The sequence below is a fragment of the Erinaceus europaeus genome, chromosome 3 (assembly GCF_950295315.1).
Source record: "Erinaceus europaeus chromosome 3, mEriEur2.1, whole genome shotgun sequence".
NCBI lineage: Eukaryota > Metazoa > Chordata > Mammalia > Eulipotyphla > Erinaceidae > Erinaceus > Erinaceus europaeus.
The window spans coordinates 16,193,400-16,214,828 of NC_080164.1; the positions used below are offsets into that span (position 1 = coordinate 16,193,400).

At 48.7% G+C, this 21,429-nt stretch overlaps 1 protein-coding gene across 2 annotated transcripts in view; it reads right to left on the reverse strand.

Moving 5' to 3' along the window:
* Window positions 1-282: 282 nt before the first annotated feature.
* KIF3C (kinesin family member 3C) overlaps window positions 283-21,429 on the reverse strand; it is a 65,022-nt gene continuing 43,875 nt past the window's right edge. The window contains exons 6-8 of one of the 2 annotated variants that reach the window (XM_060186690.1): window positions 3,048-3,156; window positions 2,696-2,868; window positions 283-2,506 (exon numbers count right to left, since the gene is read on the reverse strand). In XM_060186690.1, the coding sequence (XP_060042673.1) occupies window positions 2,413-2,506; window positions 2,696-2,868; window positions 3,048-3,156 (376 nt within the window). In that variant the 3' untranslated portion in view covers window positions 283-2,412. Of the gene's footprint in view, window positions 2,507-2,695; window positions 2,869-3,047; window positions 3,157-20,951; window positions 21,075-21,429 lie in introns of those variants that run through there. The other variant, XM_060186691.1, reaches the window with a different exon arrangement.

A 21,429-nucleotide genomic window follows, 5' to 3' on the forward strand; every position in this document is an offset into this window, starting at 1 on the left:
GATAGACACCTGCAGACCTGCTTCACCTCCTGTGAAGCGACTCCCCTGCAGGTGGGGAGCCGGGGCTTGAACCGGGATCCTTACGCCGGTCCTTGCGCTTTGCTCCATGTGCGCTTAACCCACTGCGATACCGCCTGGCTCCCGACTAAGCAGATTTCTATCTGAAGGTACTGGGCTTTAACGTCCTCTTGAGCCTCTTCTGAAAAAGCAAGTTAGAGAAGGGAGAAAACTCAAAAGGGAGTGAAAGTGGGGAGAAACTCAGGGAAGAAACGGCAGGCAACCAGTTGTATAACGATACTCATTCCTTTATTATCGATTGTGTTAATCCGAACAGGGCTGGGGCCGGTGACAGCTGGGTGCACCAGGCGGCGGTGCCTTTCAGCTCCACAGAGGCCTCATCCTAAACTGGGGAGACAAGGGGATGCTGTATATATATATCTATATATTACATGGGTCCTTCATGGTCACAGAGTGACGAGAATAGGCCAACGTGTGAACTGCTGTCCTACACGAAGATCATAGCCACAGACACGGAAATTTGGTCCTAATCCAGGCCCTTAGTCTATCAATCAAGTGCTTGATACACCAAAAAGGAAAAGAGAGAGGAAGAGACAGAGACTGAGAGCCAGCCACCCCGCCAGTCCTGTTCCCAGCATGTCTGACGCTGAGTACAAGGCCTTTCCAGCGGAAGTAAACACATACAGACACGCGCACGCCCACACACAAAGACAGAACTCTGCAGGCAGGAATTTCTCCTCCACTGCACCAGCCCTCAGACGGGGGTGGTGAAGTGGGATACTTTGTGCTCTAAGACAGTGAGGGTTGAGGGGTGCACAATGCAGCTACGATGTGTCCAAGTGATGAATGGGGGCTCAGGGGAGACATGTGGTTTCATTCACAAACAAGGAAGCAGTCAGTGGGGGGGAAGAGGCCCCCTGGAGGGATCTCTGCACACAACTCTGTTCCCAGATGCAGCCAGACCTTTGTCTTGAATCCTGAGCCTCAAATAATCTCCTGGGCTTAGATGACAAATTGTCCCTTCTTCCTTCAAAGACAAAGGCCAATGGCAGTTGAGTTGCCCAACCATGCAGTCCGGGGACTGGAGCAAAAATGACAATGTTGCAGAATAAACCAAACTGCAGCTTGGTCCTTTGTGCCGAACTTGAACTGTGCCAGGAGGGCTCATTTCCTGGTGAGAATGACTGGGCTCTGACAACCCCCCCCCCCCACCTCTGGTGCAAAATCCCAAGCACCTAATGCCAGGCACATCTGTCAGCTGCCTGCGCCCCTCAGCCTCCCACAATTGGGGTGGGCGAGGGAAGCTTTGCTTTCCTGTTGATCTCTCTCTGCCCCTGCACCAAGATAAACGCTTAAAAAACCCAAAAGTCAAGTCCATGGAAATTAACCTCTCTCTCTTTAGTCTTTTTGGTAGATATTTACTATTTGCTCAAGATACCGGTGGCACCTTGAAATGTCACAGAGGAGGGTGAGGAGCCTCCCCCAGGGCCCCACCACCAAGCAGAGTTGTCTCAGGAACAGAGCTGGCTGAGTGCAGCTGGGTCTCTACGCCGGGTGCTAGAAGTGTGTGTGTGTGTGTTTGATCTCACCCCCTTTGTGAAGCCAGGAGAAAGCAACAGCAGTGTCTGGACTGCAGGGAAGAACTGGGAGCCGGTTTGTGGCTTCTCTCAGAGGGGACAGAAATAAAAGGGCTTGAAGATGGGCCTCCCCTTGATGTCTCCATTTGCTGCAGCTCCCAGGATGGACTGGGTAATGACCCTGCACTCCTCACCCCCCAGGATGGGGAAGGAAGGCAGAGTATGTGGGAAAGCCAGGAGTTCTCGCCCAGGCTTGAGCATGGCTGTATTTGTGAGGCCAGTTACATCCTTGAAAAGGCCTCCATCCAAGGGACCCAGAGAGTGGACAGCAAGCTTCTCCTTGCTGGACCCAGAGGCCCGGACTTCTCAGGAGGTGGCACCAGACACCAAGTGTGTTTCTAGGCCTAAAAAATTCTTGGGAGGGTGTTCACCCACCTTCAGCAGAGGAGACGGACCTTGGGGCATGAGGCAGATGGAGTGTTCGCTTCTCAGGCACCAGTTGCCCCCTCTGCTGGGGTTGGCAGGTGGGCAGGGGGTGGGGGTCAGCAACAGTCAGAAGGAGAAGAGGCTCTGAAGTGACCCCAGCAGTCCAGGCGAGGGCATGTCTCCCATGCCCACTGAGCTTCACGAATAAATAACAGGAATTAAATAAAAGAGGCAGGTAGAGCGGGCAGGGGTGTCTGCCGGCATCTTCCCCTTACACACACACACACACACGCACACACGCACACACGCACACGCACACACACACATACGCACGCACGCGCACACACACACCAAGCAGAGGACAAGATGGTCCAGGCATGACTGAAGCTGGTCACTCATGGTCTAGCACGGGTGTGGGGTGTGGAACAGCGGCGGCCGGCAAGGCGTGTGTGGACGGAGGTGGAGGCTGCTGGGGACTCTGGCACCTGCAGAAGTGGGTGAGGGCAGGGGGGTGAAGGAGGCAGGGGTTCAGGAAATTCAGCCAACAGCAAAGGGAGAGTTTTACTAGTCCCCTTGCTGTGAGAACTCCTCCCCTGGGGTCTCCAGCCATCACTGTCTGGGTACAACCCAAACCCACCTCTCCTCCCCACTGAGGTAACCACGGTGGGACTGACCAGGATCTGGACTTCCGGACTTTGGATGTGGACGGTCTTTCCAGAAAGCTGTCCAATCGCATGAGCCTCTCCATGTGGAGTGCCCGGGGGTCTTGTTCTTGGTCGTGAGAGAATTCCATCTCAAAGACAGCTGGAGGGGACACATCCAGCTCCAAAAACATGATGTTTTCAGCCTGTGTGTGTGGGGGGAGGTGGATATCACATCAGACTTGAGCAGCAAGTAAATCTCAGTGACTTCCAGGCTCCCAGGAGATAGGTGTTGCAGGGCCCAGGAGGCAGGAGAGGATGCAGGCAAGTGAGCACCACAGCCACCTTAAGCTCACCCCCCCCCCCCAATTTCCCAGTGCCTTACCCGGTACCTGGGGTGGGACCCCATTGCCATGGCAACCCGAGCATACTGGCTGATGGGCCTCTTGTAGCCCACTGCAGATGTTGGTCTCTTCTTCATTTGGCTGTTGTTGCTGCAAGGAAGAGACGCAGTAGACTGAATTTCTTTCTTTCTTTCTTTTCCAAACATTTTATTTATTTGGATAGAGGCAGAGAGAAATTGAGAGGGAAGGGGAAGACAGAGAAGGAAAGAAGGGAAGAGACACCTGCAGCACTGCTTCACCACCTGTGAAGCTTCCCCTCTCTAGATGGGGGTTGGGGGCTTGAGCCCAGGTCCTTGCACACTGTAACATGTGCACTCTACCTGGTGCACCACAGCCCAGTCCCACTGGTCTTCTTTCTTTCTTTCTTTTTAAATATCTTTTAATTTATTTTTATTATCTTTATTTATTGGATAGAGACAGCTGGAATCAAGAGAGAAGGGGGAGATATAGAGGGAAAGAGAGACACCTGCAGCACTGTTTCACCACTCGTGAAGCTTTCCCCCTGCAGGTGAGGGCTGGGGACTTGAACCTGGATCCTTGTGCATTGCAGCAAGTGTGCTCAACCAGGCCCCACCACCTGGACCCTGGTCTTCTTTCTAACACAAAAGGAAAACAAGATATTACAAGGAATTAAGGACCCTAAAAGTAGCCCGAAGGACCTGCAGACTACATGCTCTGGAATTTTCTCCTTGCTCTCACAGAATCTAATAACTAAAACTAGTCTAACTTTGGTTGCTTCAACTTTTTTCCCTACTGTGAAAAAGGACTGATCAAGCATCAGAATGAAGAGACGAAACTCAGTCTTATTTTCACGGTCTTAGACTGCATTTTTTTTTTTTAATTAAAAAAAAATTTTACATTTATTTTCCCTTTTTGTTGTCCTTGTTGTTTTCTATTGTTGTTGTAGTTATTATTGTTGTTGGTGTCGTCACTGTTGGATAGGACAGACAGAAATGGAGAGAGGAGGAGAAGACAGAGAGGGAGAGAAAGACAGACACCTGCAGACCTGCTTCACCGCCTGTGAAGTGACTCCCCTGCAGGGGGGGAGCCGGGGGCTCGAACCCGGAACGCTGGTCCTTGCGTTCTGCACCACGTGCACTAAACCCGCTGCTCTACTGCCGACTCCCTAGACTGCATTTTTCATACTGATTTTTCATTAAGCGCCTCTGCTTCTTCTGTCCCTTCACAGGAGTTAGAAACATAAAATAACCAAAAGGACACCATAAAACAAGGACATCTCAGGCTTCAACAGTAAAGTTCCAGTGTCAAAACTGATTCCAAAGCTGGTAGGACTCAAGATACCATGGGTCTCCTATACAGACTCAGATCAATGAGATAGAGTTGCAAGTCCAAAAATAAACCCATACATCTAGGTTTGACTGGTTTTTGACAAGGTGTACAGACCAGTCATGCTTTTCAACAAATGATGCTGGAAGATGTGATATCAAAAGCTCAAGCAGGGAGGCGAGGTAGTGGCATTACATTACATTATAGTGTTCGAGGACCCAGGTTCAAGCCCCCAGTCCCCACCTGCCGGGGAAAAGCTTCACAAGTGGTGAAGCAGAGCTGCAGGTGTCTCTGTCTTTCTCCCTATCTCCTTCCTCCTCTCAATTTCTGGCTATCTCTATCTAATAAATAAATAAAGATAATAATAATAGGGACCGGGTGGTGGCACACCTGGTTGAGTGCACATGTTACAGTTCTCAAGGACCTGGGTTCAAGCCCCCGGTCCCTACCTGCAGGGGGAAAGCTTTGTAAGTGGTGAAGCAGGGCTGCAGGTGTCTCTCTCTTTCCCTATCTATTTCCCCTACCCTCTCATTCTGGTTGTCTCTATCCAATAAATAAAGATAATAAATTTAAAAAAATTATATATAAAAAAGATAATAATAATAATAATAAAGCTCAAGCAGGGGCCAGGTGGTAGCACACCCAGTAGAATGGGCATTTTATAGTGCACAAGGACCCAAGTTCAAGCCCCAGGTCTCCACCTACAGGGGAAGCATCACAAACAGTGAAGCAGAGTTGTAGGTGTCTCTCTGTCTCTTTCCCTCTCTGTCTCCCCTTTCCCACTCAATTTCTCTGTCTCTATCCAAAAAAAGTAATAAAATAAATAACAATATTAAAGAAAAGGAAAGAAAATGCTCAAGCAACCAGAGACAACAATTAGAACTCAGACACAACCCAAAACTTTTGTGCTGGGATTGATTAAAGAAAATGAAAAGGCCAGTGGGGAGGGGAAAATAAAAAAAAAAAAAAAAGAAGAAGAGGCCAGGAAGATGACTCAGTGACAGAAAAGGCAAGCCCCAAATCGGGAGGAAACATTTGTAAATCATATATCTTGTAAGGGACTTGTATGAAAAATATTAAAAAATCATAAATCAACAATAAAAACCAAATGATTTGGGGACTGGGTGGTGGTGCACCAGGTTAAGTACACATATTACCAAGCGCAGGGACCCAGGTTCATGACTGCAGAGGGGAATGCTTCACAGGCGGTGAAGCAGATCTACAGCTCTCTCTCTTTCTCCCTTTCTATCTCCCCCTCTTCTCTCAACTTATCTCCTCTCTCAATAGTATCTCTGTCCTGTCCAAAAACAAAACCAAGCCAAGGACTGGCGTAAGGATCCTGGTTCGAGCCCCCCGGCTCCCCACCTGCAGGGGAGTCACTTTACAGGCGGTGAAGCAGGTCTGCAGGTGTCTGTCTTTCTCTCCCCATCTGTCTTCCCCTCCTCTCTCCATTTCTCTCTGTCCTATCCAATGGCGATGACATCAATAACAACAACAACTACAACAATAAAACAATAAGGGCAACAAAAGGGAATAAATAAATAAATATTTTTTAAAAAAAGGTTCTGGGAGCAGTGGACACAAAGTGCCAGCACCGAGCCCCAGTGATAACCCTGGAGGCTATTTAAAAAAATGATTCAATTAAAAAAAAGACAAAGGATCTGGACAGATGCTTCTCCAGAGAAGCTACGCAACTGGCTAGTAAGCAGATGCTTGATGTCATTAACTGTGAGGACAATGCAGATCGAAATCATAATGAGATCCCACTTCACACATGCGCATGACTACATGCAAAGAAGACAGACAGGAACACATGCTGGTGAGTTTACAGAGAAGTCGGAAGCCTCCTGCTTGGTTGGGGGAATGGAACGGGCTGCAGCTGCTCTGCAAACAGTTTGGCAGCTCTTCAGAAATGTCACCAGAGTTCCCTGTAGTTCAGCACTTCCTCTCCTAGACTTAGAGTCAAGACGTCTGCATATAGTCAAGACTTGCGGGCCTGAGCTCCTTTGCTTGATGTCTAATATCACATGTGCCAGAGTGATTCTCTTCTCATAAATAAATAAATAAAGAAATCAGAAAGGGAGAGACAGGCAGACGGGGAAAGAGGGAGAGAAAGAAAGGAGGGTGAAGGGTTTGGGTGATAGTGCAGCAGGTTAAGCGCATGTGGCGCAAAGTGCAAGGACCAGAATAAGGGTCCTGGTTCAAGCCCCTGGCTCCCCACCTGCAGAGGAGTCGCTTCACAGGTGGTGAAGCAGGTCTGCAGGTATCTATCTTTCTCTCCCCCTCCTCTCTCCATTTCTCTCTGTCCTATCCAACAACAGCTATAACAACAATAACAATAATAACTACAACAAGGGCAATAAAATGGAAAAAACAGCCTCCAGGAGCGATGGATTCATGGTGCAGGCACTGAGCCCCAGCGATAACCCTGAAGGCAAAATAAAATAAAATATTATTTTAAAATAAAGCAAGTAATTTTTAAAAAGATTTTATTTATTTATGAGAAAGATACGAAGAGAGAGAAAGAACCAGACATCACTCTGGTATATGTGCTGCCGGGGATCGAACTCAGGACCTCATGCTTGAGAGTCCAAAGCTTTACCACCATGCCACCTCCCGGACCACGCAAATAATTCTTAAAGAAGATGCAGGGGGTTGGGCGGTAGGGCAGCAGGTTAAGTGCATGTGGCGCAAAGCGCAAGGACTGGCGTAAGGATCCCGGTTCGAGCCCCGGGCTCCCCACCTGCAAGGGAGTCGCTTCACAGGCGGTGAAGCAGGTCTGCAGGTATCTATCTTTCTCTTCCCCTGTCTTCCCCTCCTCTCTCCATTTCTCTGTCCTATCCATCAATGAGCGACATCAACAACAATAATAACAACCACAACAAGGCTACAAGGGCAACAAAAGGGGGAAAATGGTCTCCATGAGCAGTAGATTCATGGTGCAGGCACTGAGCCCCAGCAATAACCCTGGAGGCAAAAATAAAAAGATGCAGGCATAGGTTTTAAACCTCTCACCTTGTTCCCCCTTGTTCTTGGCTCTTGAGTTTGGATCTTACCAACATCACGCATCATCTTATAAGCCCCCTCACTCACAGGGCAGATCACAATCTACAAGGTGCGGTGACTCTACCTGTATTTTGAGCTGTATGGGGTTCGTACTGCACTGTGTTCAAGAAACTTTTTTTTTTTCCTTACCAGAGCACTGCTCAACGCTGGCTTATGGTGGTGCAGGGGATTGAACCTGGCACTTCGGTGCCTCAGGCATAAGAGTCTCTTCTCTAACCATTATGCTATCTACCCCCCCCCCCGCCCTCAAGAAACTTTAAAAAATTTATCCATGCAGTTCTAGATTATTAATGCTTAGACACACTGAAAACTGTAAGGTTTCAGTACAGCATTCCATATATGTTGGGACATGGCATCTATGTAGATGGCATCGAGGCTGAGCTAATGTTTCCTGCTAGGCACAGTGAACGATCCAGGATACTGCACGTCTGACCGTTGCTCCGGGTTTCCCAAACACAACGTGTGGGTGAGCTGCTGTGCTGCAGACTTGTGAGTTTTTGCCTTTACAAGATCTTGCCAGGTCACGCTTTTTTTTTAAAACGTTTTTTTTTTCTTAGTGATTTAGTGGTGATTAACAAGATTGTAAGGTAACAGGGATACAATTCCATACAGTTCCCACCACCAGAGTTCCATGTCCCATCCCCTCCACTGGAAGCTTTCCTATTCTTAATCCCTCTGGAAGGATGGACCAAAATTCTCTGTGGGTGCAGAAGTTCCTGGCTTCTGTAGTTGCTTCTCCACTGGACATGGGCGGTGACAGGTCTCTCCACACCCCCAGCCTGTTTCTATCTTTCCCAAGTGGGGCAGGGCTCTGGGGAGGTGGGATTCCAGGACACACTGGCGAAGTCATCTGCTCTGTCAATTCTAAAGACACTTTACATTTGTTTTTGAAATACATTTTAGTTAGTGAGATAAAAATTTTAATGTATGTTAATTAAACTAGTAACCATACTAGCCTATAATGCTCTGAACTTGAAATTGAAGCCTTGACATGGCCACATCGCTTTTTTTTTTTTTTTTAATTTATTTTTAGATGTCTTATTCTTTTTTTTCTTTTCCTTCTGGGGTTATTACTGGGGCTTGATGCCTTCACTATGAATCCACTGCTCCTGGAGGTCATTTTTTTCCCATTGTTTTTGCTACTGTTATTATTGTTGCTGCTACTGTTGTTGTTGGATAGGACAGAGAAATGGAGAGAGGAGGGGAAGACAGAGAGGGGGAGAGAAAGATAGATACTTGCAGACCTGCTTCACCACTTGTGAAGTGACCCCCCTGCAGGTGGGGAGCTGGGGGCTCAAACCGAGATCCTTACGCCAGTCCTTGTGCTTTGCGCCATGTTGGCTTAATCTGCTGCGCTACCGCCTTGCCCCCTTGTTCGCTTTATTTTAATGGGAGAGATATACACAGAGAAAGACACAGAGGGGGAGAGGGACCAGAGCACTGCTCAGCTCTGGCTTATGTTGGTGCTGGGGGTTGAACCTGGGACCTCGGAGCTTCAGGCACAAAAGTGCCAGATCACTTTTTTCAAAGGTGGCAAAATTATACTACTGGCCCTAAAGCCCATCCAGCTTAAGACAGGCCAGGCCTTTTACTTTGAGTGATCTCATGAGTGTGGTATAGTCTTTCTATTGTTCAAAATGGGAAAAGAAAACAAGGGAGTCATTTCAGTTGGGGGGAACAGTGGCACAAGCTTTGCAGAAAAGCAGCTTGAGCGCGGGCTCTGCCCCTTCAGGCTTTGCTTCCTTGGGAAGTGCTTTACTCTTTCTGCTGCCCCAACCCTGCCTCCTGCCAGAGAGGAGAGCTCTGAGCCCGCTGAGATGACAACACAGGCTCAGTACCACTTGCTAATTTTAAGCAGGGATACAAATGAGCAATGGAAAAAAAAAAAGTCTAAAAGGCAGAGGAACAGAAAGAGGCGGATAGCTTTCAGACAGGACACTCTGTCCTTGAAGAGCCAGGGGACAATGCCCGCCTTCTGCAACCTCCTGCTTCAGCTTGGCCAGCGTGAATATGGGCACTGGGCCTCGCTGTGAGGTAAAGTGGGGTCCCTGCTAGCCCCCCTTAGAGAGGACGGTGAGGGTGAGACTAGGCTGTGAGAAGCCCCACAAGACACACGTGTGTGTGTGCGCGCGCACGCGGTGTATATAGACAACCTCAGGGTTGGTGGTAGCACTAAGAGGATGGAGTGGCAGGGCCAGTGAGGTGACAAGTGCTCATGCATCAGGTGGGTCTGCACACCCCATCTGTACTCCACAGCAACGTCCTGAAGTGTAGACAGGACAGAGAAGAAGGGAAGAGAATCTCCTGAAATGGACTATCTCTCATCCGGGCCTGCGGTGGCCAAGGACTGTGGGTGGGGGCATGGACTCCTAGGACAGGAGTGAGGGACGGGGCTGAGAGAGTGAACAGTGTGAACTGGCAGCCTGACCCAGTACTGGTGCCAGGGCTATTCTGGGTGGCACGCAGAAAGGGGCTGGGGGAGGGGAGTGTAACTGGGCCACAGACTTCCCACTGCCTCCCCCTGCCCCAGGCCTCTTTCCCATCACTGAGCCCACTGTAGAGGGCGGGCTGTGGCGAGAGCCCGGCGCCAGGCCAGGCGGCGCCCCCATCCCTCCCGGCAGACCAAGGACAATAGCATCGTGTTCTTAGCGGGTCCTAGGAGCCTCCCAGGACCCTCCCTCTGCACAGCTGCCATCACAGTATTGTTTTACTCTAACACTGGCTGACAAAATTACTGATTTCAGATGAGACAGAGAGAAAATTGAGAGGGGGGGAGGCCAACCAGAGCACCACTCTGTCCCACATAGCCAAGATTAACCCGGAGCCCCAGGTACCTAAGTCGTACACTCTACCAGCCAAGCTGTTGCCTTAAATGGCGACATGATTTTAAGCTTTTAAAAGCACGGCTTCATAGCTACAAGTGTGTGTATGTGACTCACCACACCCACCGCCAGAGTCTGAGTGCTGGAGCCTCCTCCACTCCCAGCCCCGCTCTCCTCCAATAATCCCCAGAGTTTTCATTGTCTAAGGGCTAGTTTGGTTGTTGTAATTATTATTACTAGCCATGTGTTTCCCTTTAGTTAGTTATTTATATTCCAAACTTTATTTATTTCTTGTTTGCCTCCAGGGTTAGTGCTGGGGCTCGGTGCCGGCACTATGAATCCACTGCTCCTGGAGGCCGTTTTTCCCATTTTGCTGCCCTTGTTGTCATTGTTATTGCTGTTGTTGTTGCTGGACAGGACAAAGAAGTTGAGAGAGGAGGCGAGATAGAGTGGGGGGTGGGGGGGAAGATAGACACCTACAGACCCGCTTCACCACTTGTGAAGTGACGCCCCCTGCAGGTGGGGAGCTGGGAACTCGAATTGAGATCCTTGAGCCAGTCCTTGTACTTCACATTATGTGCACTTAGCCTCCACACTACTGCCCAGACCTCTAGTTTTAATTTTTTAACTTACAAATTATTTATTAACATGAGAAAGAGAGAGAGAAGGAGAAAGGAGGGAGAGAGAGAGAAAGCCAGAACATCACTCAGGGATTGAACCCAGGACCTCATGTCTGAAAATACAACACTGCGGCACCTCCCAGGTTGCTGACAATTCTTTACAAATATAATTTATTTGTTTCATGAGAGAGAGGGTGGGAGAGAACCAGAGCATCACCAGGGACGCACCCAAGCCCTTGGGACACTCTACCCGCTGTGCCACCTCCCAGCAGCTTCATTCACTTTTTTAAAAAAAATATTTATTTCCTTTGTTGTCCTTGGTTTTTTTTTATTATTGTTGTAGTTATTGATGTTATCATTATTAGACAGGATAGAGAGAAATGGAGAGAGGGGAAGACAGAGGGGGAGAGAAAGACAGACACCTGCAGACCTGCTTCACTGCTTGTGAAGCGACCCCCCTGTAGGTGGGGAGCTGGGGGCTTGAACCAGGATCCTTACGGTGGTCCTTGCACTTCGCGCCATGTGCGCTTAACCCGCTGCGCTACTGCCCGGCTCCCAGCTTCATTCACTTCTAATCCATTAATCATTTATTAAACCAGCACTGCTTAGCTCTCACTTATGGTTGTGCCAGGAATTGAACCTGGGACCTCAGAGCCTCGGGTGTGAAAGTCTATTGTGCTACCAATGGTGCTATCTCCCTAGTCCCACTTAAATCTATTTGTGTAAGAGTTATTTATTTATTTAATCATAGCACTGTTTGGCTCTTTGTGGTGGAACTGGGGGTTGAACCTGGAACTTCAGGTATGAAAGTCTTTTTGCATAACCATGCTGCTGTCTTCCCTCCCAATGAGCTATATCTCTGGCTCTGAAAGCACCAGAGCGCTGTTTGCACGCGCTGTGTCAGGGGCTGAATGGAACCTGTGCTCCACCCTGCATGAGTGGCATGGGGAACAGAACTGAGGGTCTCAAACATGCAAGCCCTGCACTCTACCCACTGAGCATCTTTGCAGTCACAGGGTAGATGACTTGTTAACATCAATAGGAGAGAGAGGCAGGTGATAGCACAGCGGGCTAAGCACACGTGGCACAAAGCGCAAGGACCTGCCAAGGACTGGCATAAGGATCCCAGTTCGAGTCCTCCCCTTGGCTCCCCACCTTCAGGAGAGTCACTTTACAAACAGTGAAGCAGGTCTGCAGGTGTCTATCTTTCTCTCCCCCTCTGTCTTCCCCATCTCTCTCCATCTCTCTCTCCTATTTAACAGCGACAACATCAACAACAATAACAAACAACATGAGCAACAAAAGGGAAAATAAATATAAAAAAGAAGAAGAGGGGGAGTCAGGCGGTAGTGCAGCGGGTTAAGCGCAGGTGGCGCTAAGCACAAGGACCAGCGGAAGGATCCTGGTTCGAGTCCCCGGCTCCCCACCTGCAGGGGGAGTCCCTTCACAGGCGGTGAAGCAGGTCTGCAGGTGTCTATCTTTCTCTCCCCCTCTCTGTCTTCCCCTCCTCTCTCCATTTCTCTCTGTCCTATCCAACAATGACATCAATAATAACTACAACAATAAAAAACAACAAGGGCAACAAAAGGAATAAATAAATAATTTTTAAAAAAAGAAGAGGAAGAAGAAGAAGAAGAAGAGGAAGAAGAAGAGGGAGAGGGAGAAGAGGAAGAAGAAGCAGGAGGAGGAGGAGAAGGAGAAGAAGAGGAAGAAGGAGAGGGAGAAGAGGGAGAGGGAGAAGAGGAAGGAGGAGAGGAGGGGAGGGGGAGGGGGGAGGAGGAGGAGGAGGAGGAGGAGATTACTAGGATGTGGGCCAGGGAAGAGGCTGGGCAGGTAAAGCGGGAGCCTCGTCTATGTGAACCCTGGGTTCTAGCCCCAGCACCACACATGATGGGGCACCACTCTGATCTCCCCCACCCCTTAAGTAAAAATGGTGGCCCAGGAGATAGCTCCGCTGGTAGAGCACAGGAGTCACATGCCTGAGGCTCTCGGTTCGATACCTGGTGCTGCATGTCAGTCTCCTCCTATCTCATCTGAAATAAGTAAAGTAATTCTTAATTTTTTTTTTTAAGTGCCACCACAACTCCATGCCGGGGTCAGCCCTTCTCACACCAGCTGTCTGACCATCCCTTTCCTTTCCTGTTGTTTCCTGTCCCTGACATCCGGTGGGTGCCTCAGCCATATCCGGACTTTACCCAGTGCCCAGTCTGTGTTCCCTCCGGCTAACATATTACCCTAATGCCTCCGGTGAAGAGAATTGAGTTCAAGGCCACAGGAAGCGTTTAGATTGCTCTGAATCCAAAGTTCCGTCTCTAGCTGCTGCACCCAGGTGCCTTTGAAAAGGAATTCTGGTGCCCGGGCTGTAACGGCCAGAGGGCTAAAGTTACAGAGAGAATTCTGTGGACTGAAAACCCCAGGCTGCAGACATTCCAACTCCACAACCCTGAGTGGGCAGTTCTGTATAAACACGATTCAAACACACCCGACTGAGACATGAAAGCCTGAGTCAGTCACACATGTAAAACTGCTGCAAAAGTGCTTTTTCTCTTTTCATAAAAAAAAAAAAACAAAAAAAAAAAACCACCAAAACCTCACTTATGTACTTTATTTATTTTGGGTAGAGACAGAGAAATGGAGAGGGAAGCAGGAGAGAGAGAAAGGCAGACAGCTGCAGCACTGCTTCATGCTTATGAAGCCTCCCCCCTGCAGGTGGGTCCCTGCACACTGAAATGTTCGTACTCTACTGGGTACACCACCACCTGGCCCATCTCTTTTCTTCTTTTTTAAAAAAGACCCCCCCCCCCAGAACTGGGGAGCTAGCGGAATGTTATAACGCAGGACCCGCATGCTTGAGGCCCCAGGTTTAAGTCCCAGGGCTACACATGCCAGAGCTGAGTGCTCTGGTCTCAAGTCATCGTAAACAAAGTCTTACAATTTTTTTTTTCATGACTTACTTAATGAAGCATAAAGAAAAAGTGACTGAGGGGCCAGGCGTACGCCTGGTTATGTGCACACCATATAACGCTCAAGGATCCAGGTTCAAGCCACTTGTAGGGGGAAAGCTTCACAAGAGGTGAAGCAGTGTTGCAGGTGTCTCTCTTCCTCCTCCTCTCCAACCCGTCCCCCAATTTCTCTCTGTCTCTATCCATTAAATACATTTTTTTTTAAAAAAAGAAAAAGTGATTTCTTTCCCAAGAAAGTTGATGGAGGGGAGTGGGGTGGTTTCCAGTTTCTAGCAAGAAATCCCACGTCTGAGAGGTGTAGGAAGTGTGTGTGGGGTGAGCCTGCAGCTTTTGGGGAGATGATGGAAGGGGAGGTGGGGGAAACTGTTTTCCCACTCAAAGTTTCCTAAGGGATGGCAGGACTATAGGTAATTTCTTCAGACAATGCCTTGTCCCTCTCCCTTTGAGAGGCCTTCAGTGTCTCCACCCCCAGACTGCTCCAGGCCACAGCCCAGTACACTATTCTCCAACTGAACAATGGCCTGATTAGTTAAATATGCTTGTGAAGAAAGGGCTGCTTAGTCCTAACTAGGGGGAACTGAGAAAAGGCACCCTTCCTCCCAGGAGCGAGGGAGGCTGTCTTCGAGAACCTTCCTCTCTCCAGTCAGCAGCTGAGGAAGGAGGGGTACGGGGCAGCCCCCCTGCAACCTGGGCCCTAGGCCACAACTGGGATTCCAGGCAGGAGGAAGTTGGTTTTTCTTTCCTTTCTTTTTGTGGTTCTAGAAGCAGTTGACTGGGTAGATTCGGGAGAAAAAAGGCAGTCAGAAGGCTGAGGAGACTCCATAATGGCTATGTAAAAGCCTCTGCTGCCTGAGGCTCTGAGATGCCACCAGGTTCAATCCCCAGCACACCACTGCCATAAGCCAGGTCTAAACAGTGCTCCGGTGTGTTTGTCTGTCTCTCCCTGCCCCCACCCTCTCCCTCTTTCTCATAAAAGTAACGTAGAAAGTATTTTCATAGAGAGAAAGGAGGAAAGAAAGAGAGAAAATGGAGTTAGGCAAAGGGCGAGCAAAAGTACAGCCCTGGAAGGTGTAGGGCCCAGGGTGGGCTGGGAGAGAAAGGCTCTGCCTTGATTTCACTTTCAAAAAAAGATGTATTTCTTTACTGAATGTAGTTATTTGCTAAAAAGAGAGGGAGACACCAGAGTGTCACTCTGGCAGATTTCGTGCCGGGGACTAAAGTGGCAACTACATGCTTGTCAGCTCTGTGCTCCAACACTGCCCCACCTCCCTGGACGATGGCTCGACTTCATTTTAGCCACCTACTGCTGCTTTAAAAAAGTGATTACTGGGCTGGGAGACTGGCCACCCGGTAGAGTGCACACTCAGCCCTGTATGAGAACCTGGGTTCCAGCCCCTGACCACCACTGGGGAGCACAATGAAGAGAAGCTTCATGAGCAGTGTTCATGAGTCGGGTCTCAGACTCTCTCCTTCCCTCTCTTTTTCTCTCTCTCCCTCTCCTCCCTCACCCTCTCCCTCTAAATCCCCATCTTTAAAAGGCTTCTGGGAGGGGAGGAACAGTGGAGGCAGAGTCCCAGTGGTGACTCTGGCAGCAAAAAAAAAAATAACTAGATTTTTACTTCATGTAACTTAAAAATTTTTTTTAAATTATCTTTATTTATTGGATAGAGACAGCCAGAAATCAAGAGGGAAGGGGGTGACAGAGAGGGAGAGAAACAGAGAGACACCTGCAGCCCTGCTTCACCACTCATGAAGCTTCCCCCTGCAGGTGGGGACCGGGGGCTCAAACCTGGGTCCTTGCACATTGTAATACGCGCACTCAACCAGGTGAGCCACCACCCAAGCCCTTCATGTAACTTTCTATATCTATTTTACATTTCTTAAATATTTTAATTATCTTTATTTATTTGATAGAGTGCCAGAAATTGAGAGGGAAGGGGGAGATAGACACCTGCTTTACCACTTGTTAAGCTTTCCTTCTGCAAGAGGGGACTGGGGGCTTGAACCGGGGTCCTTGTGCATTATAACAGGCGTGCTCAACCAGGTGTGCCACCACCTGGTCCCTATTTTACACTGCTTTTGCATTTTTGTGGTTTTTTAAAATGGACTGTGATATTTAATTTAAAAAACTACACCAGTGATTCAGAGCCACATTTATTTATGCTTACATGAGAGAGAGCAGCCAGAGCCTTGCCCAGACATGTCTGCGAGCGAGCCCTGTGCTCTGACCTGAGCTGCCTCCCCAGGCCCCTAGTTGGGAATGTTCTTTTTTTTTTTTTTTTAATTTTTTTATTTATTAATTCCTTTTTGTTGCCCTTGTTGTTTTATTGTGTAGATATTATTGTTGTTGTTATTGATGTTGTCATTGTTGGATAGGAGAGAAATGGAGAGAGGAGGAGAAGACAGAGAGGGGGAGAGAAAGACAGACACCTGCAGACCTGCTTCACCACCTGTGAAGTGACTCCCCTGCAGGTGGGGAGCCGGGGGCTCGAACTGGGATCCTTACGGTGGCCCTTGCACTTTGCACCACTGTGCTTAACCCGCTGCGCTACCGCCCGACTTCCCTGTTGTGAATGTTCTTAACCATAATTGTGAAGAAGTTTCTGAGGAACTCTAGCCAGATAGATGGAGAACATAGAGGGGGTGTGTTATTAGAGAAAAGACTCTTATTAAGAACACAGCTGCGTTCCCCCCCTCCCCTCCGCAAAAAAATAAAAAACCTTGCTGGCTGCAGGGAAAACCAGGAACCACAAGAAAATCCAGGTGAAGAAAATGTCACGAGAGGAAGTTTTCGTGCCTCTGAGTGGGACACCACTAAGCGGATGCTGGTATCTGAGAGAAGTTTACAGCAAACTAGGCTGTCTCCAAGCTCTGTTTAACCCACATGACACTGAGCCCGGAGCCTAGATCTATTCTAACAGGCAGCCACACTGTCCTTCTCTCCTATCTACGTTTTTTTAAAAGATTTTAGCCAGGTGGTGGCATACCTGGTTGAGCAAGAACCCAGGTTCGAGCCCCTGGCCCCCACCTGCAGGGGGAAAGCTTTTGCGAGTGGTGAAGCAGTGCTGCAGGTGTCTCTGTCTCTCTCCCTATCTCCTCCTTCTCTCTCGATTTCTGGCTGTCTCTATCCAATAAATAAAGATAATAAAAAATGTTTAAAGACTTTAAAGTAATATTTACTAACAAGAGAGTTAAAAAAAGTGCGGTGGTGGGAACACAGAGAACCACAGCACCACTCTGGAACATATGGTTCAGGGATTTGAACTTGGGACCTCATGCTTGGAAATCTGGCACTCTACCTGCTGCACCACCTCTGGGGTCACTAAATACACATATATTAATGTGACAGAACAAGAGAGAGAACCAGAGAGCATCACATCTGTTGTCTGGGATCAAACTATGGACTTCATGCTTGAGGGGCCCACACACTTTGCTCACTGTGTCACCCAGGTCACAAACTTATTATTTTAAGATATAGACAGAGAAGACAGAGAAAGCAGAGAGAGAGAGAGAGAGAGAGAGAGAGACCACAGCACCAAAGCTTCCTTCAGTGTAGTGGGGGCTGGGCTTGAACTTGGGTCACACACACTAACCAAGTGAGCTATTTCACCAGCCAACACAAATGCATTCTTTTTTTAAAAAATTTATTTTATTTTAATTTTTTTCCCTGTTGTTGCTCTTGTTGTTTATTGTTGTTGTTGTTGGATAGGACAGAGAGAAATGGAGAGAGGAGGGGAAGACAGAAAGGGGGAGAGAAAGACAGACACCTGCAGACCTGCTTCACTGCCTGTTAAGCGACACCCCCCTCAGGTGGGGAGCCGGGGGCCCAAACCGGGATCTCCTTATGCCGGTCCCTGCACTTTGTGCCATGTGCGCTTAACCCGCTGAGCCACCGCCCGGCTCCCAAATATTTTCTTTTCTTTTTTTTTTGCCTCCAGGTTTTTCACTGGGGCTCGGTGCCTGCACAAGCAGATTATTCCTGGTGGCCATTTTTTCTTTTATTGGATAAGACTGAGAGAAATTGAGAGAGGACGGGGGAGGGATAAAGAGGGAGAGAGACAGACAGACACCTATTGACCTATTTCACCACATGTGAAGTGGCGCCCCTGCAGGTGGGGAACTGGGGGATCAAACCTGGATCCTTGTGCTTCGTACTATGTGCGCTTAACCTGGTGCACTCCTGCCTGCCCACCCACAAACGTGTTCTTCTCTTTTTTTTTTTTTAAATTATTTGTTTATTCCCTTTTGTTCCCCTTGTTGTTTTATTGCTGTTGTTGATGATGTTGTTGTTGGATAGGACAGAGAGAAATGGAGAGAGGAAGGGAAGACAGAGAGGGGGAGAGAAAGACAGACACCTGCAGACCTGCTTCACCGCCTGTGAAGCGACTCCCCTGCAGGTGGGGAGCCGGAGGCTTGAACCGGGATCCTTATACAGGTCCTTGCACTTTGCACCACGTGCACTTAACCCGCTGTGCTACCGCCCGACTCCCCACAAATGCATTCTTTAAGTCTATATCCCACATGTGGAAATTCTTGTCCCAATTTCACAAGGAAGAACCCAAAGCTAAGCTCGTGGGCCTCTTCTCTTCTTTACATTTTCAACATAGAATTTTAAGGCGCCCTCCAGCTGGGGTCCTATGCACCACTCACTAAGTTGCAATTGCAGGCTGGGAGGAAGCAGGTCTGCAGAGAGGAAGGGAGGGAGAGAGAGGGAGGGGGAGAGAGAGAGAGAGAGAGAGAAAGAAAGAGAGAAGGGGGGGAGAGGGAGTTGGGAACTGACTCAAGAGCCAGAGAAACGGAAAGCACTGCAGAGGTGAGCGGAAGCAAATGGTTTTTGAGGAATGATCGGAGTTTTCACACTTCCTGATTGCAAAGAAAAACACTAGAGCGTTCTCTCTGCATGACTTTTCCGGGCAGGAAGGATGGTGGGGAAATTGAGAGGAGGGAGGTGGGAGAAGAGCATCACAGGCAGCCAGCTTCGGCCTCCAGCCCGGAGCAGTGTGGGGGGTCCCCCGGGGGTGCAGAGTCTGGACAGAGCACACCTGCATTTACAGCAGGAGAGAAGGGGACAGGCCAGGGGCCAGGATAGGCGACGCCACCTATATTGTGGAGGCCTCTTTTTTTAATATACATACTGGCACCTGCTCTAAAGTCATTTTAAGTGTGCTTATTTTACAGCAGCTGTTTTAAGCCTAAAAAAACAAAGCCCTCTGGGTGCATTTTCAGTACACACAAACCATTTTACTTTTGCAAAAAGAAAAAGCGATTTAATTTTAATATTTATTTATTTTCCCTTTTTGTTGCCCTTGTTTTTCATTGCTGTTGTAGTTCTTATTGTTGTTGTTGTTGATGTCGTCGTTGTTGGATAGGACAGAGAGAAATGGAGAGAGGAGGGAAAGAAAGAGAGGGAGAGAGAAAGACACCTGCAGACCTGCTTCACCACCTGTGAAGCGACTCCCTGCAGGTGGGGAGCCGGGGGCTCGAACCGGGATCCTTACGCCGGTCCTTGCACTTTGCGCCACCTGCGCTTAATCCACTGTGCTTAACCCACGGCCCGACTCCTGCAATTTAATTTTTAAGTTGTTGGGGTTATTTTTAAAGAAATAAATTAAACTTAAAAAAGATATAGAAGGGAGTCAGGTGGTAGCGCAGTGGGTTAAGCGCATGTGGCGCAAAGCACAAGGACCAGCGTGAGGGTCCCGGTTGGAGCCCCGGACTCCCCACCTGCAGGGGAGTCGCTTCACAGGTCGTGAAGCAGGTCTGCAGGTGTCTATCTTTCTCTCCTCTGTTTTCCCCTCCTCTCTCCATTTCTCTCTGTCCTATCCAACAACGACAACATCAATAACAACAACGATAATAACTACAACAACAATGAAAAAAAAAAACAAGGGCAACAAAAGGGAAAATAAATTTTTTAAAAAAGGTGCAGAAATAGGAGGCCAGGAGATAGCTCATCCAGTAGGGCACACACTTGATCATGGGGCTCAAGAACGCAGTCACTACACAGGGTATCACAGAACAAGGAAACTTCAACAGTGGAGCGTTGCAGTGGTCCCTTTTCCCGTCTCTCACCTTCAGTCTGCAAAGGGGGAGAAGGGCCTGAAGGGAATGGCAGAACTGCGCCGATGTGAAGGTTTAAAATAAATGTCTTCTTAGAGTCTCTCTCATCTGATTTCCACCTAATGTAAATAAATCTCCTGACTGGCATACTGTCCGGTGCCCTCAAGAACTTTTTTTTTTTTTTTTTTGCCTTCAGGGTTACTGCTGGGGCTCAGTGCTTACACTATGCATCCACTGTTCATGGAGGCCATTTTTCCATCTTGTTGCCCTTGTTGCTGTTATTGTTGCCATTGATGTTGTTGGATAGGACAGAGAGAAATGGAGAGAGATGGGGAAGACAAAGGGGGAGGAGCTGGGGGCTCGAACCTAAATCCTGACGCTGGTCCTTGTGCTTTGTGCCATGTGCGCTTAACCCACTGCACTACCCCCCCCCCTTTCTTTCACCAGAACACCGCTCAGCTCTGGCTTACGGTGGCACAGTAGATTGAACCTGGGACCTCTGGGCATGAAAGTCTATTTGCATAACCATTATGCTATTTCCCTGGCTCTCTTCAAGAACTTTTCTAAGCACAATTAGATAAGCCCAGAGAGCAGACACTTCACCATGCTTGCTTCTCTGGCAGAGGACAATGGAGGAATGATTTTCAAACCTGGCTTCCTGGCAGAATCAGCTGAGAGCTTTGAAAATAAATAAATAAATAAACAAATGAATGAATGAATGAATAAAGTCCCATGACAGATCCAGGAACCTTTGAATTTGACTCTTCAGAATCCAGCTCCTGGCAGATCCCAGCAGGAGACAGCGTAAGACTGGATGCCGCAGGGATCGTGTCTCTACTAGACTGGACGGGGGATTTCATGTCCAAAGGAACACTGGAGCAAAGCCACCTCGCTCAGTGCCCCAGGGGCTAGGGACCGTGGATGGATCAGGGCCTGACGCTCCAGTGAGAAGCTTTTGGCCCAGCTTTGGAGTCATCCCCCAGAGCAAGGGCAGACTCTTCAGGGATGTGCACGGACCTCTGGCCTCCTACGCACCTGTTTGCAGTCGGTCAATTCAAGGACAATACTTTTCCCCTCAGTAAGGGAGTCCGTTTATTGGGTTTGGAAATCCAGACTTGTTCTTCCGGCCACCAGCAGAGGGAGCCACACACCAGCAAAAGACGCAGAGGGTAACTAACAAGGGTTGTGCCCTGGAAACAGGTGGAAACCGCTGAATCATGGCTGCTGCTGAGCGGCTGGGCCACACCCTTGCCGTTTTCTGACCCAGTTCCTCCTCTGCTCTCGCCGGGGCGTGAGCTCTCAGAGTGTTAAGTTCACCTCCCCTCTGCAGAGCCTCACACACACAAAGCAATGCTTAGCAAACAGTAACCACTGTTGCCCTTTCTGGTGCCTGGCAAGTGTCTGAATTTGGCCACACAGATCAAATGTCACCTTGTGGGGACAGTCAACAGAGATACTCCTTCACTTTCCTTGGGTCTCTCATGGTATTGTTTTGCTTACTGAGAGAGAGGGAGACGGGCTGGGGAGACAGCATAAGGGTTCTGC